This window comes from Spea bombifrons, chromosome 2, assembly GCF_027358695.1.
Source record: "Spea bombifrons isolate aSpeBom1 chromosome 2, aSpeBom1.2.pri, whole genome shotgun sequence".
NCBI lineage: Eukaryota > Metazoa > Chordata > Amphibia > Anura > Pelobatidae > Spea > Spea bombifrons.
In genome coordinates, this window is record NC_071088.1 from 7325588 (window position 1) to 7342355 (window position 16768).

The window sequence follows — 16768 nt, forward strand, 5'->3', positions numbered from 1 at the left end:
CTGCCCTGCACCCCCCACCCCCACTCTGCCCTGCACCCCCCACCCCCACTCTGCCCTGCACCCCCACCCCCACTCTGCCCTGCACCCACACTCACGAACCGCTCTGTGCGAATGGAGCCACTCGCACAGAGCGAACCGCTCTGTGCGAATGGAGCCACTCGCACAGAGCGAACCGCTCTGTGCGAGTGGAGCCACTCGCACAGAGCGAACCGCTCTGTGCGAGTGGCTCCATTCGCACAGAGCGATTCGCTCTGTGCGAGTGGCTCTGTGCGATCCGTGCACATAGACATGAAGAATACTTACCTCCGGAACGCGTCACATCCGTCACGTAGCTAAAAGAAGGCGGAGACTGCAGAGCGTGTAGCAGAAGCGGGGAACGCTCGCGGAGGTAAGTAAAAGGAGCCGAGTGCTCCAACAACGAATTGATCACTCGATTAATCGATAACGGAAATCGTCGACAACGATTTCCGTTATCGATTATCGATTTTATCGATTCGTTGTTTCAGCTCTACATCGCATGCATCGTTTTGCTGTTTGTTATATGCAATGACACGAAAATATCAATTAGAACAGAGCTTTAGACACTTCCGTTGGGATGTTCCATTGGGATGTATTCATATATTCCGTATACTCTGCTGGGGGACAAAAACAATGGAAAAAGAACAAAACTCTTAATGTGAGAAAAGTAAATCTTTATCTCGTATTAAGGCTTTCTTCAGCTCGATTATAGCTGGGCCTGGCTTGTGAAGAATGAAGGAGTGTGAAAACGCCTTCTGTCCCTTTAATATTTCAGTCTTTGGGTTTTCCTTGTGCCGCTACTGAGTGCTTCATGTAGTTACTCCTGGTGTCTGGTATTTGTTTCCTCATATGGTTACTTTGCTAATATTTGTCCCTTTTAAAAAGAAACAGCCTAAGTGGAACCTACTAGCTGTACGTTAGCACATAGGTAAAGAAAACACAGTAGGATTTATCAACGATGTGCAGGCTAAATTAAACATTTGAACTCAGCAACCTAATAATTATATTATGGCAAGGTTCTCCTTCTAAAAAGGACCAACATAAATGCATTATGCAGGGCCAGCTTTGGCCCTTATTGCAGGAAGAAATAAACTTGCCAGCCTTTAGGTCCTATTTATAATGTATGGTTAAAGCTAATCTCCCAAATCCTACAATGAGAACTTCCATCAAATAAATAAACCTGCATATTGAAATAAGCTTTAAGTTTGGATGTTGATGTCGCCGTCAGATAATCAGCGATTAGATAATGCTGGCTCTGCCACGCTTGGTTTATATAATGGAGAGGCTGGTCGTAAATTTCATGTGTCTGTTAACGTAATTTGGGGTTTCATCTACCTCCGATTCTGCCAATTTCTCGCTCTCGTCGTCTTCCGCCAGTACCAGCTCCGGAAACAGTGACAAGGGATCCAAAACCAAGAAAAATAGACGTACCAGCAATAAAACCGGTATGTCGCCTCGCAAGACATGTCGCCGAAATGTTCCACTCACCAACACATTGTTGCCCGAGTTTATTAATCCCTTTCGCACCGATCTCTCTTAATGGTTTTGATATAATGTAAAAGAAGTTTAATATTCGTCTTTTCTTTTTCTTTGACATACAGCATCTCAGGCCAAAACCAAGAAGCAAAAGAAATCTTGGAAGAAATCTAGTGATTGTTCCGATGCCTCTGTGTCCCCCGGCAAAGTCTGCAAACAGACCAAAGGAAGTCCAAAAAAAACTCTGCGAAAAAGTGCAGCTCTGGCCGCTAATAAGATCAAATGCATGAGTGACGGAGACGGCGCTTCCAGTTCAGATGGCAAGGAAAGCAACACTTTTAGGACTGTACCTCTCCGTACGGCTGCAGCCGTAGCCATGAAACGCCTCTGTGACCTTGAGCAAGAGGAGAGCACAAAGAGCGACAGCGAGTCGGACGTCGGGACTCTGGAGGATGTTGGCGAACCACCGTCAGAAATGTCAGAAAGCACGGCGTCGAAGAGAGAGAATACTCCTTTAGTCATCTCTGATGAAGACTCTTCCCAAAGTCCAACCTACACCGAGCCTCGGCAGTCTCGTGGAAATAATATCTACTCAGAGTCAGAGTCTGATTCCGAGCCTGTTGTAAATTCCAAGAGACAGAGGAAAGCGCTTCAACAACTAAGCGATTCCACCTCCGACTCAGAAAGTGACTGGAGCGCTTCTTCTAAGTCTTCTGAGTCTGCAGAGAAGGCCTCCGAAACGGACGAATCCCAAAGCCGTTCGGACTCCGAGTCGGATGATAACTCTGACAGCAAAACAAATGGAAAACTGCGCACTAAATTAAAAAAGCTGAAAATGGTCATTTGGTACGACGACGATGACGACGACACCACAGATCGTGGGCAAGACAAGAAACACACTCAGTCTTCTGAGAACCAAGGTAAGACCATTGTTAGACGCAGCGGCAGTGTGTTTGATCGATGCAAGGAGGACGGTTCACAAGTTCTGTTCGTCTAAATTATCTTTTTTAACCATTTATAACTGCCTATTAGAATCTTGGCGCTATGCGTGTTGGGTTACAAAACCGTAAAACCTTGGGTATAAATAATCATTTCGACCATCCAGGACAGATCAAAGTTCATTATTTTGTTGTTTTAATGGAATAATTAAGTTATTTATTTTTCTATTTAATAATAAAAGCTGTGAATGCATTAATTTGATGCATTTGGATTTATTCTCTATGGTTAGGTTTGTTAGCTCCTGCTTCCTATTAGATATTGATGGCTTAATTGCAGAACCTGCTGTGTTCGCAGACTTCTCTACAATTTGAAGGCATTTTTTGGGCAAAGTCCTGTGCATAGTTTTAGTCTTCAGTGAAAGTACCTGAAACCATTACACAGCATAGTGAAAGCATAGAATATTCAGTTCATCATTTTAAAAACTGTAACCGTCTCTTTTCTTTTTTTTTATGCAGAAGGAAAAATCTGAATCCTTCTGCCTCGTACGGCTTCGACAAAAGCTAAGAAGAGGCTCGTGGATGACGCTCAAACTGAGGATGATTCCAGTAGCAGCGATTCAGATACTTGCGTTCCTTCCGTGAAAAAACCAAGAAGCGAACGTCCTCGTTCTCCATCACCAGCTGGTACTGGCCGAGGACTCGCCGAATCGGATTCTTCCCTTTCCGATTGGAATCCACGTAACAACTTAAAGTGGAAACTCAGCGCTCCGTCGCGTGACCCGAAAAGGAAACGCTGCATCGATGATTGATGGGAGACGCAGAACGGGAAGTAACGGAAGAACAGGCTGGCGAGAATCGGCGCCACTTATTCGATTCTCTCGGATGAGAAATTTCTTGATGCAGGAATATTATTTGATTAAATACTTGATTTAAAAAAAAAAAGTGACTTGCACTTGCTCTGTAGGGCTTCAACCGTTCAGATGCCAGCTTGTATATCGGGTCTTTCGACTCTGGACAAGCGTGCTGTTTTACTCAGATTCAGGACGTTTGTTGGTAAGGTTCCTCAGCTACCTATAAATACTAAAAAAAACAACAACAACAAAGCCTCATTTAACTGCTGGGAATATTAGCCATTGAACACAAATTTGCGCAAATGTACTTTATTTACAGACTTCTCTTAACGTTGAGGTAATTTGTAGGGTTCAAATTATATAAAAAAGAAATGTATGCATTCCGGAGACGTTTAATACAACCTTCTGTTCCTCAAACCTGATCAAGGATGTTGCTTCCTATTGGTACATATTGATGGCAATTATTTCAACAAATGTGTTTAACCCCCCTCTATTTATAATGTTTGTGTATAATACATTTAATATAAAATGAAAATGCTTAATATATTATTTTTGTTGCTAATCCAACAAGCTGCTTTCCAGGTTCAGTAGGTCAAAATCATAAAGCCGTTCAGAATGTGTCCTTAAAGAGAGAAAGATGTAACGTAAACTTCATCCTTTATTTGAAATGCGTCAGCGATTGTAGATATTTATTATTATTATTTTGTAATAACAGATTTATTTATCCTAGACGTGCCTTAACGTATCTTGAACTTTAATATACATTACTTTTTCGAGGCGCGTATGTGATAAATACCTCTTTTTAAGGGCATGTTTCAGCTTTAATGGCTTTAAAGTCTATGCATTTCCATATAGAAAACAAAACCAGGTTCAGGTAAACCCTTTAATTTATTTATTTACACCGATTTAAGCGCTGTCTTTTGTGGGCAGATGTATTTTTTGTTGTCGCGTGGTTTAATGTAAATTTAAACTTGAAATTGTGATATGTACATTTCTCAATAAAAGTACATAGGATAAACAGGATAAATGCAGCACAGGTATGTCTGCAAAAAACAAACAAAAATAATTTTTAAAAAATCCAAATTTGAAGAAGAAAATGTATGATGAGTCCAGGACATGATAAAGTGAGTGAATGTCGCTAAAATGGGGGGAGCTGCATGGACAATAGGAGAGGAAGGGTGTGTGTGTAGTGCTGGAACCGGAGGAGACAGAAAACCCGCAGGGCTGACCTGTGTCTAAGTAGGAGAACCGAACGTCTTCCTAGCATGGAAAGAGATCAACATACATAGTGTATGTATGTGTCATGTGTCAAGGGAGTTTACACAGATTGTATGGATAAGTTATTATATAGCAGTATTGCCAACCAATCATTGAATTTGTTTAATATAACCTTATTCCACATAAATGTAGCAAAGTGCTATCTGGTGCCAATTCGTATGCAACAATGTATCTCCTTACAAGATTTTCTATTATATTTCTTTTATATACACAAAGGGATGTCTTTCTTTAACCCCTTAATGACAAAGCCCGTACACGTACGGGCTCAAAATGCATTGTTTTCAATGGGTTTAGGGACCGCCCATTGTCCTTAAGGGGTTAAAAACCCCCCAAAAAACTGTGTTATTGAAGTCATCGTTAACGCATATCAAACAGCCTACAAAAAAAAATCATTTATTATCCTTTACAGTAAACAGCACGGTATACAAAATATATGCATCCCAGTCACATCGCGCCCCGGACTATATGTAGAGGTTGCTCTGAACTTCAAGGTCTTTTACGATTTTCTTCAACGCTTCTTTACTCTTTGCAGGATCCTGGAGAAAAGAGAAAAAAATTAATAAATTGGCCAAAAAGTTGGAAAGTATATACGAATTACCATAACAAAAGGGAAATAAAGAGGGGATCTCTAATAACCTATACATCTCATGGTTCGGAAACCATATGTGGATGATCACAAACGCTTCTGTGTTCTTAAATTAACTGTACTCAGGGTCTGCGAGGGTCTTTGAGGGTTACACCGAGGAAGGAATACAATGATTGATCTACTAGATGCTATTTGCTCAACGTACCCAGAAGGGTCATTATTATGTGAGCGGGACGTATAAACCCTTTTTATATGTAACCTTAAACCCTTTCCACTCATCCCACCAGATTCACGAACGTCTCACCGCTGCCAGGCGACTCATGTTGGGACCGGACAGCAGAGGACAGAAAGCTTCAATGGTGACCGTATCCAGCTTAATGATGTCCGTGTAGCACTGGTAAAGCACAGCCGGTATCTCCCAAACCTGACAGTACGTCAACACTGCGAAGAAAATAATAAAAGAGAATCACGCTCCGGGGAAAATGTATATTAATAGCTATTATTGTATATATTATATTCATTTCATATTATAGGAACGACTAGCTGCTTCTGGACACCAGGAAATATCAGTCCATGATACAGTCCAGGGGTTCTCAAACTGCGGCCCTCCAGTTGCTGCAGGACTACATCAGCCCCTTAGCTGAAGGAGCATTATGGGAGATGTAGTCCTGCAGCAGCTGGAGGGCTGCAGTTTGAGAACCCCTGATATAGTCTATATTAACTAATAATTTAATCGTAAAATAGGTCCTCCTTCACTAAGTGACGTTTGCAGATGTTATATGAATATCATATGTATCAAAGCTCTGAATATGATTCATGCCTGAGATATTGCGATGATAAAGAAAAAGATACTAGAAGGAAAAAAAAATACTAAGAATAAATAATGATATAAATTCTACACCTTTGGTTATATAGGTTGCTCTATAGGATCATGGGAACACTAAGTAATTAGGGTTCTACGATCACGGGGCAGAATGGTAAATAAACATGGTGGAAATACCCCCAACACAAGTTCTCCTAGTCCCTATTTCATTTCTTTGTTTCCAACTGTGCGGCAAAACCAAAAGAAAGCATGCGCTACTCATCAACCCAGCTCTACCTGCCACCCGGTGTTACCACAATACGCAATAAACGTCCGGTCACGGTAAGGAACGCGGACCACCGGTGTACGGGTCTCCTACCTGCAGCAGGTAGACCATCCACGATATTGGGCTGCTCCATCATAGAACACGGTATGGTCTCCTGGTAGCGGTTTGTCTTTAAAGCTTTCAGGAAGGGAACGGGCAGGTTGTACGTGGACTCGGTCGTTTTGTAGTCAGACACCGGGCAGGTGGAGAGCACAGTGACTTTCAAATTGTTCTTCTGTAGACCTTTAAACACCTTAACGTAAGAAAAAAAAGGGGTTTGAGTAGTTTGTAAATACTATCGCCCTCAAGCCTTCCTAAAAAAGTCACAGGTTTACGGTGGAACAAAGAAGGGTTCTAGACGTTCTTAAATTCTCCAATGCTTCTAGAATCTCGGGGACTTACCTCCTCGCACCATTGGAACAGCTGGTCTTCTGCAACGTGGCAGCTACACTGGCAAAGCATCGTCTGGAGTAAAGGAAGGTCACTGTTAGCAGTTTAATACGATACAAAGTTACTTTGCAGGCATTCCACGTCGGCGAGGATAGATGGGACACTCGAGGGATCTGTACCGGCGGCGGCCATATTTCAGCTCTTGTCCAGCAGACCCCGTGCCAACCCGCTTACCTCGCCTGCGCTCGACCGATAGAAGGTGCAGGATGACTGAGAGGGAAGACCATCATTTCTGGAATCTCTGCATCTCTCGTTCCATATTCTGACGGAGCCACAAACCTCCCAACGCCCAGAACTCAAGATATAGGAAGCCACGAAACCTAAAAAAAAGAAAAGCGTTGGCCGGAAATATAGAGCAAGAAGAACAACCAATGACCAGACCGGACACAGCGGCGCATTCACTCCCAACACCTTCAGCAAACCAAAGCTGGAACTACGGCCAACACCCTGACCATATGGACCATATAGACTTCATAACTTTATTCTAATGATTATTTATTGATTTATATAGCGCCATCATATTCTGCAGCGCTGTACAGCGTGCATCACGTAACACGTTGGCTTACAGGAACAAACGTCGAGAAGCCGCTCAACGGAGCTTACAATCTAGAAGCTCATCAGCAGTTGACCTAATTGAGTTGACGTCGCGAAACGGCTGCGGTTATCGATGGACATCAGTACGCGGCTTCGGAGCAGGTGAAATAAAAGGCTTCGGTGGGGGAGGGGAATCTAAAGCCTCATTTTATTTATTTCCAGTATTTGAATGATCTAAGACTGCCTTCCAGAAACATTGATGGAGGTCTGTAAATAAGGAAACTCTAGAAAAACCCTATTCCTGAAACATATGAAACACCCCAGGAGAGGGACGAGGAGAGATCCTGAAATAAAGTGCAGGAGGGGAATTTATTTCAAGGGAGGAGAAATGTCAGAACAAGATACCATCCTCTAACATGAGAGGGTCAGAATGGATGGACATTTTACTTTACTGAGAGGGCGGTAGATAAGTGGAACAGCCTCCCAGCAGAAGCGGTAGAAGGTAATACAGTGAGGGTATTAAACATGCATGGGATAAGCATATGGCTCCTGAATCTAAGACGAGACCAACGACTGATTAAGGTATTTACAGGAGGAAAATCAGGCGGACTAGACGGGGGCCGGATGGGGTCGATGTTTCTGTTGACCCCTGGGGTTCTGCTGCAGGGATGGCAAATAGGGATCTCCCAACATGCAGCCCGTTGTACAGCGCTGTGGAACACGATGGTGCTATATATATATATATATATATATCCAACAATAAACAATAATAATTAAACGCCCCTGATGCTCCATAATCCATATTACGGCTGAGCGTTATGGGAGCTGCTCGCACGGCAGACTCACCTGCAGCGTTGGATCCAGTGGCCAGTATAAAATGACAGCAAGGAAGCTTCTTGTCGGGGGATTCTTCTAGAGCAGCAGCGATGGGGGGATTCCAGGAGACGTGGACCTCTCTGCAACGAGAACGCCTTGCAATGATTTTCCTCATCGACTAAACGGCGCCAATCGGTTGCTCAGACGATTATTCCAGCTTCACGGAATGGGTTTGGATGCGCGGGGTCCCCAAAAACAGGGATATAACCCCCTGCCACGTCTCTCAAACAGCCAGAGGGGCACTTGTTTAGGAGCGCGCGGCTTGAGGTGGCATCCATCAAACAATCAGAGGGTTTTGAGTCCGAAAGAGGGACTGTCCCTCATAAAAAGGGAGACTTGGGAGCCATGCCCTCACTCACACACTGATTGGTTGATAAATAATATTTATAATAAAAATAATAATATAATTCTGGGGATGGATGGAATTGATACGCAGCTAGGAAGCTACACTGTGAAATAAACATACGGTATTCCCCCCCGCCCCCGGCTCTGGGGGTATCCAGGCTTTACTGTGGAGAGTGGAGACTGAGCTTGTCCGCATAGCTTACACTCTAAGTGGTAATAAGAGGCCGCATGCCCCTGGAGGGGTAGTATGATTACTGGAGGTTACCTGCGGGGTACGAACGGGTTAATTGCAGCTTTTACCTTTTCTTTTCTAACTCCCTCCTGATCTCTCTATCCTCCTCTTCTTCCTCCTCCTCCTCTTCTTCTTCGTCGTCTTCTACTGCCCGGGAGAAAACCGATAACACCTCCCCGAAAAACGTGGCCATCGCAGCCAGATGATCCCTGAGCGGCCGGTAGCTTCCTGGTCTCTCCGAGGAAAGTGCTGTGTAAGCGGGATGACACAGGTACCCGCCTCCCAGGCTGCTGCAGGCCGCAATGTGCAAGGGGTGGACGGGCTCAGCATGCAGTGCGCGACAGCGGCCACCAGGTGGCGACAACGATTCTCTATCATAGACCTAACAGGAGACTGTAATATCCGATTACCGCCAGCAGAGGGAGATCACTCCACACTACAAAACAGAGGGGAGTTGCGGAAATAGTCTGTTGGTTTCCATGGCGATTTTTTTGTTTCCCATTTTAATGTTTGCCCCGGAATACCGCAACTATAGTAAAAAAAAATGTATCATTATAGTTTATAGACTAGAATAAGGCCATTTTACAGCTGCAGAATATGATGAAGACCCCCAACTTGACCAAGCAACATATCCCACCGTGCCACCTTTGGCACCGTCCCACCAAATAGTACGGTTTATCAGACAGGGTTCTTTCTTCTCAAACAGTTTATCGGCTAGCAGGGTTTTTTTTGCACACAGTGATCCCATCTCTTGTCTGGTATTTAGTAGAGCCATTTGTGTTTTGTGCTAAAGTTGTTCCCAACATGAACACTAGGCGGCAGTACTGATCAAGGCCATAGGTTACAGCCATAGCTCAGCAGAGTCATAAAGTAGGAAAGAGGTTCACTTTTCTAAATAATGTGTCATTGTATGGACGTGTGATAGAGAGAAAAAATCACCTTTTGAAATTGTGCGTTTAGTGTGTGTGAACTGTGAAGGTAGTCAAAATCAAGCAGAAGTGACGACGGAGATTATTCTGGACTCTCGGTTCCAGGGACGAGTACTTAATGCCCAATAATGCATTAAAATGAGAACAAGCAGAAATTAAGACATAGTTCTGGAAATTCCATTACTTAATCTTTTTTTTTTATCTCACTGGGGATCACTTTTAAAAAGTATTACTTGGGCATTTGGATGTGTACGAAATTTCCCAATTTTGTCAATTCGTACAAATCTTCAAAAACGAGAAGGGACCTCCAATGAAACAAACTAAAACAAGCTCTGAATTTCGTTGGTTCTTTTACTCCCACTCTTACCCACTCTCTCTCACACTCTCATTCATGTTCTCTCACACTCTCTCTGAATGTCTCCCTACCGCAGCCCAGGGCCGGCTTTAGGGGTGTGAGACCTGTGCGACCTGTGCACCATGGCAGCAGGTAGTGAGAAGGGGCCGGGGGGGGTAGTGAGAATGAGCAGGGGGGGGGAGTGAGAAGGGGGCACCAGAGGAGTAGTCCGCACAGGGCGCCAGAACACTTAAGGCCGGCTCTGCCGCAGCCGATTCTGTGCCATGCCTCCTTCCAGCAAAGTCCCGCATCTTCTTGTTCTTCTGTCTCCTTTCTTCATCCGCTTGTGTCTCCTTTGTTCGTACGAAGAGGATGCAAGAAGATGCAAGAGAAGAAGCAGAGCTGTGCAGTAAGTACTCAGGGACATGGATGTAGTCAGCGGAGAAGGTAGGGAGACATTCAGAGACAGCATGAAAGAGAGTGAATGAGAGTATAAGAGAATGTGAATGAGAGTGTGAGAGAGTGAATGAAGTGTGAAAGAGACTATTTACTTTTGTAAAGACAATCCAACATTGCATGGGAGTAAGACATGGGTGAGATTTTAAGTCAATTGGCATTATCAGTACAATCCCAGCCTGTTGGTAAACTCTATACACTTTACATTACATGTGCTTGTGAGCTTACAATCTATTAGATTCCCTTTGTCATAGGACATCATTGTTTTCATAGGCAATGGAGGTATCGCGTCTCCATCCGCCTTTACATTAATATAACTCTGGATTAACAGGTTTACATTTCCTGGACCAAGTTAACCCTTGTGACTTCATCCTCTTTGGTGTCTCATTTACTCCGTGTCAGACATTTCTTAGAAAAAGAAAAAAGAAAGAGACCAGTAATTGCCAGAATCATTTTAACTGCTATAAGAGTCCTCTGGGGCATTGTACTAACAGAAATAACCCCCATCATACTAATATAAAACACACTCCACAAAAAGAGATCCAGTAAAGTAAGTTTCTCCTCGGAGGTGTTGACATATGGCTGCCAGACTGTGAAGCCATGTACATAAAACTTTAAAAACCGATACATTATATTAAAAAAATAGCAAGCTTTGATTATAAACCATATTTTAATAAGCGGGCCACCTGCGGAATATCCTAAAGATTTCAAAATATAAATCTGGAGATCCTCACTGTCTTTATGTGCAGCAGATGGGCCACTTTCTGGCACTTTATTAAAGGAGCATCACTCGAAAGTATCTGGAATGGCCCTGGATATGGAAAAAAAACCCTGAAATCTAACCAAAAAGCTCCCGATTTTTTTTTATTTTTTTTTTAGGAGCATGTTGTTTGTTTGCTTTTCAAAATCACTTTCATAAATTATTTTTTTTCATATTGCTTAGAAAAAGTTGCAAAAAAATATTCAAAAAAAAAAAAAAAAACTTGTGCTGCTTACCGATGGCATGGAGGCAGCTTTTCATAGACAAGGCGTATTTAAACCTGGCAGCCAGGCGGTATTTTTTCCCATAGTGTAAATGGGATAATCGGGGGGGGGGGGAGCAGTAAGCAGAGCCGCATGATCTGCTTCTGGGTTTGCGGCAGAGGAGCTGACGCTCCAGATCAGCCGCCCTAAGCCTTGGACACAATATTGTGCTTTATAGATCTTTACAAATCTTTTGAAATTCTACACACCTCATACAACCCCCCCCCAAATAGTCAGGACAGGTAACATCTTGTTCTACAGTTCCAATAATGTTATATTTTTAGCAGATATGCTCGCTGTTCTCCCTGCTGTCATTTATTTGTCCCGCAGTAAATCTATTGCCCGCTGTTATGTAGCACATATGGTTTGCAAGTGAAATTTATGTTGCTGTAAATACCCCCCCCCCTCCAAATCAATCTGACCTGCAGGTCCCCGCTAATAAATTCTGGATTGTATTTCTTTCCAGGCCATGTTTTCCAGTTTCAAGCTGGCTCTGTTTCAGAACAATCAGAACCTGACCGGATGAAACCTCAACTGTACGTGTTCAGATTCCATTCTGCGTTACGGAGAGGAAGCTCGAACTATTTTAATAGGCAGCGATGTTAAAGGCGATAAAGAGCAGACCTATGCGCTTTCACTTAAGCAACATCACCCCCCCCCCAAAAATGCAGCTACTCAGATTACCCCAATGTATTTAAATGCCAAGAAAAACAAAAAAAACTGCTTTAACGGGAGGGGGAGTAATGTTCTCTTGGGCTCCTATGAGAGCTAACAAATTGTCCGCAGTAAAGACTTCCTTCAGTGTTGCTTGGATTTTTTTTAGCGTTTAAAAATGTCTCTTTAGGCAAAATGTGCTCGAACTTCTGTCCTACTAACGTATGTCTTATCTAAACATGTTATAGGGAAAGCCTCATGAACAAAAATATATATTTTTCTCCTTGAGCATAAACCCAGGCGCTGTGTACAATAATGTAGGTCGGCTTTGACATAAAACCTGGATTTATCTCATTTCGACCAATAAACTCCCTTTATCTGCAGACCTGGAGGCGGCCATTGTTGTCAGTCATGTGATATTTTGGGTGATTTTCGTGCTCAAACACCACACTGAGCTTTACAGTCCTCAACATCATGGAAGGATAGTATTAGGGATAAGGAGTCGGGGGGGGTGGTTGTCTAGTAGATTGGGATTCAGATAACAGTCCGAGAAATTATACAAGTGGCTAATATGCAGCTGCCTGAAAACATTATATTATGGGGCAAAAACGCAACATATTTTTGAAAACCTGATACTAATAATAAAAACATGGTGGGAGTTAGCGAAGGATATTGACCTTATTTTCAGTGGAGCTGCAGCTTCTCCTAAAGGTCAAAGAATGCATATTTAAGTTCTTACAAATGCAGTCTTCATTAGTGCGGCTTCATGGGACAGTAACTGCCCCTTTTTAGCATTTTGGTTTTCCGCACAAGCAGTGCTCCAGAATATTAAGCCCTTATTCCTTATTTTTTCTACCTACATGTCGGGGGTTTTCCCGACGGAATTAAACCCATAAGGGGAAAATTACTATTTTTGGGCATTGAAACAATTATATTACATCCCTTGGCTTTGCTGCAATATAAAACCTAAAACCACTTAATATTTCCCATCGAGTACCTACTAAAAAAAAAAAGAAAATAGTTGGAGACATATTTTACGCGAGGCAGACAGTTTAATAGCTGCGGTGAGCTTGTCAGACATGTTGGGGAAACCTTGGCTGCTGTATTAATCCATTCAAAATCTGCAGAAATAGATTTTAATTCACAAAATAATTTTTTAGCTAACCACCCCCAGCACGGAACCTCAAATGAAATTTCAGAAATTGTCAAAGCTAATTGAAAAGAACCATAAGTGACGGATTTTTTATTATTATTGTTATTATTATTATTATTTGTTGTTTTAGCCATTATTATAGCCGTATCCTGGTTTGTTTAGTGGCATTAGATTCAGTGTATTTTTGTTTAATAATAATAAGGTTATTGGCAGTCTAGATGTGCCGAGTAGTTTCTTATATGCCATTGAGTATATTGTTTGGTAAACGGCATTGCTACTTGACTTAAGTCCTCATGGGTGTAAATTTAGAGTAACTCCCAATGTACTCATTAAAGAAAGAAAACATGCTCTATGTATCGTTAAACCCATATGGGATCTAACATGCTCGCTTCGGCAGATCCCTATTGTCTGGTGATATAGTGTTTCCCAATGAGACACCCATTGACGTCAACGGGAAGGCCAGCACCGTCACCGGGAATGCCCACCGACTCCCGGGACGGCAGTGAGACCGCCCAGGGTAGGCTCCGGGTAGCCGGAGCCAACAAGTTCCCAGCTATGCTAATGGAATACGTAGCTACATTTTCCTTTTGCTCCCATTTCTCTCATTAATTCAGTAAATTCTCCTTCTATACCTTTCATTTCCTATTTTCAGCTTTTTTTGCTATATTCTCTCCCCAGTGTACTAATTTTTGTGAATTAACGTCTGTTCTGTGGTGTAGACACGGCTCTGTTTGAAACCATAGGTGCAACCTAGCTGCGTGGCAGTCCTTCCAGTTAGATCTCGGTTAAATACGGGATCATTGAGCTGCGCCGGATTCATTTGGGGTATATCTGATTCGCCGCGTTGGGGGCGCGATTTGCAGCCAGCTAATTTGGAGAAGACAAATGACCCTTTAAGAAGTTTGTTTATCTCTACTGCGTTCCGATTGGAGTGTTATGTTTCTTTGCTCTCATTAAAACACACAGCGGTGCTGATTAAAGCGCTTATGAAAATCCAGTCGGCCCCCGTGTGTTCGTTTGTTCAAAATTATTCCACCGGTTACCCATGCAGATGCTTGAAAAATTTACAAGGTATAACATATCCTGAATAAAATAAAAACATTTAACCATAAAACTGGGTTGGTTTGTTTGTTTGTTTGGGGTTATGTCTCCCCTGTAAGAGTATTGTCCGCATTCTTTATACTTTCCAGTAGAGGGCGCAATGTTTCTGTGAAATATGTGTTAAAAACTCAAGGCCAGCCATAAGCAATTTGCTTAACTAGCTTTACAGCAACTAGATTTGAAATATGGGGGCGGGGGGGGGATCATTTTTTTTCATCAAAAGGTTAATGAACTTGGGTGCAAAGTGTTTTTTTGATGGTCAACAGATTCATGACGAGTTTATTAAAACGCCCTTGGATATTCGGGTATATAGCGGCAGTTATCAAGTGGTCTCAAAGGAAGGAGCCAGTTAAGTAAAACGTTTCCAAAATGTCATGTAAATCACTTAGAATAACCCCACTTACTTAAAGTTCTCATTAAAAAGTTTCACGAAAGGATGTTGATTGTGTCTAAAAATTTAAAAGGGGAAGTCCCATGGACATATTGTTCTCTTCGAGCATAACCACCAGCGCTGTATACAGTAATAACCCCCCAGCGCTGTATACAGTAATATAACCCCCAGCACTGTAAACAGTAATATAACCACCAGCGCTGTATACAGTAATATAACCCCCCCAGCGCTGTCGACAGTAATATAAACACCAGTGCTCTATACAGTAATGTAACCCCCAGCACTGTATACAGTAATATAACCCCCAGCACTGTAAACAGTAATAACCCCCAGCGCTGTATACAGTAATAACCCCCAGCACTGTAAACAGTAATAACCCCCAGCGCTGTATACAGTAATATAACCCCAGCACTGTAAACAGTAATAACCCCCAGCGCTGTATACAGTAATAACCCCCCAGCGCTGTATACAGTAATAACCCCCAGCACTGTAAACAGTAATAACCCCCAGCTCTGTATACAGTAATAACCCCCAGCTTTGTATACAGTAATAACCCCCCAGCGCTGTATACAGTAATAACCCCCAGCACTGTAAACAGTAATAACCCCCAGTGCTGTATACAGTAATAACCCCCCAGCGCTGTATACAGTAATATAACCCCCACTGCTGTATACAGTAATAACCCCCCCAGCGTTGTATACAGTAATATAACCCCCAGGGCTGTATACAGTAATATAACCCCCAGCACTGTATACAGTAATAACCCCCCAGCGCTGTATACAGTAATATCCCCCAGCACTGTAAACATTAATAACCCCCAGTGCAATATACAGTAATATAACCCCCAGCGCTGTATACAGTAATATCCCCCAGCACTGTAAACATTAATAACCCCCAGTGCAATATACAGTAATATAACCCCCAGCGCTGTATACAGTAATAACCCCCAGCGCTGTATACAGTAATAACCCCCCAGTGCTGTATACAGTAATATAACCCCCAGCACTGTTTACAGTAATAACCCCCCCAGAGCTGTATACAGTAGTAACCCCCAGTGCTGTGTACAGTGATAACCCCCAATGCTGTGTACGGTAAAACCCCACCAGTGCTGTGTACAGTGATAACCCCAAGCGCTGTATACAGTAATAACCCCCCAGCGCTGTATACAGTAATAACCCCCCAGCGCTGTATACAGTAGTAACCCCCAGTGCTGTGTACAGTAAAACCCCCCCAGTGTTGTGTACAGTGATAAACCCCAGTGCTGTGTACGGTAACCCCCCCCCAGCGCTGTATACAGTAATAACTCGTCCTCTGGAAAAAAACGTTGGTATTCCACCAATATCCGCCCCTTGTTCGTTTTGTTTTGGCGCCAGCATTTTAAAGGTCTGAAGCTATTGGTCGCCGGCAGGGGCCTCCTCTGGCATCAACCAATGAAGGGCAGCCGTTCTTTATTAGTTGAAGCCAGGCGAGCCCCCTTTTTAGGGGGTTACAAGAATTTGGATAAATAGAAGTTCCTGAATGGAAAGGTAGCCACCACAGCTATAAATGCCAGAGGGCCAGTAAAGGAGGCAAAACCCTGATATGGCCAGTTAGAAATGTATATTGGTAGAAGTTAATATAGAGAGGGAATATAAACACGGGAAAGACATACGGCTCCTGAATCTAGGACGAGACCAACGACTGATTAAGGTCTGAGTCTTTACAGCAGGAAAAGCGAGCGACAAGACGAGGGCCGAATCGGTCTGATCTGCCGTCTAAATTCAATGTTTCTATATAGTTATGTAACTGACCTGATTGCTCATTTTCGAACTTCTCCTCTATTCCTCCTGAAATTGCCATTAAAACGTTCTTTGGATATGTGGTTGACTTTATGTTAGGGGCTGCTTAAAAGACCACACACAAAGTACAGGTGATTGGTAGAAGAGTTGCCAAACCAGTTTTTGTTCTTTAGGGTAATATAAAACTAGAACTATTTAATTTTTTTTTTATTTAAGCAGAAGAGAAACCGTATACGCT

The 16768-nt window shown here is 42.9% G+C and overlaps 2 protein-coding genes across 2 annotated transcripts; one reads left to right on the forward strand and one right to left on the reverse strand.

The window, feature by feature from the left end:
* The first annotated feature begins 1350 nt into the window (after positions 1-1350).
* LOC128474507 (clumping factor A-like) lies at positions 1351-3594 on the forward strand. Its single transcript, XM_053456857.1, has 3 exons — positions 1351-1463; positions 1620-2414; positions 2949-3594. Exons 2-3 carry the CDS (start codon positions 1781-1783, stop codon positions 2960-2962), a joined length of 648 nt encoding a protein of 215 aa, XP_053312832.1. The 5' UTR covers positions 1351-1463; positions 1620-1780; the 3' UTR covers positions 2963-3594.
* Positions 3595-4928: 1334 nt separating this feature from the next.
* PSMG1 (proteasome assembly chaperone 1) lies at positions 4929-9021 on the reverse strand. Its single transcript, XM_053455920.1, has 7 exons — positions 8780-9021; positions 8105-8214; positions 6899-7044; positions 6677-6739; positions 6329-6527; positions 5452-5588; positions 4929-5097 (listed from the first exon to the last, which is right to left on the reverse strand). The coding sequence occupies exons 1-7, from the start codon at positions 8902-8904 to the stop codon at positions 5023-5025; spliced, it is 855 nt and encodes a 284-aa protein (XP_053311895.1). The 5' UTR covers positions 8905-9021; the 3' UTR covers positions 4929-5022.
* Positions 9022-16768: the final 7747 nt, after the last annotated feature.

What these genes read in the sequence shown, in the direction of transcription:
- LOC128474507 (XM_053456857.1), top strand. Translation starts at nt 1,781, where the DNA reads ATGAGTGACGGAGACGGCGCTTCCAGTTCAGATGGCAAGGAAAGCAAC.
- PSMG1 (XM_053455920.1), bottom strand. Translation starts at nt 8,904, where the DNA reads ATGGCCACGTTTTTCGGGGAGGTGTTATCGGTTTTCTCCCGGGCAGTA. An exon ending in AGGGAGTTAGAAAAGAAAAG is followed by an intron (nt 8,215 to 8,779) that starts GTAAAAGCTGCA and finishes TTCTCGTTGCAG; the next exon opens with AGAGGTCCACGTCTCCTGGA. An exon ending in CACTGGATCCAACGCTGCAG is followed by an intron (nt 7,045 to 8,104) that starts GTGAGTCTGCCG and finishes TCTTTTTTTTAG; the next exon opens with GTTTCGTGGCTTCCTATATC.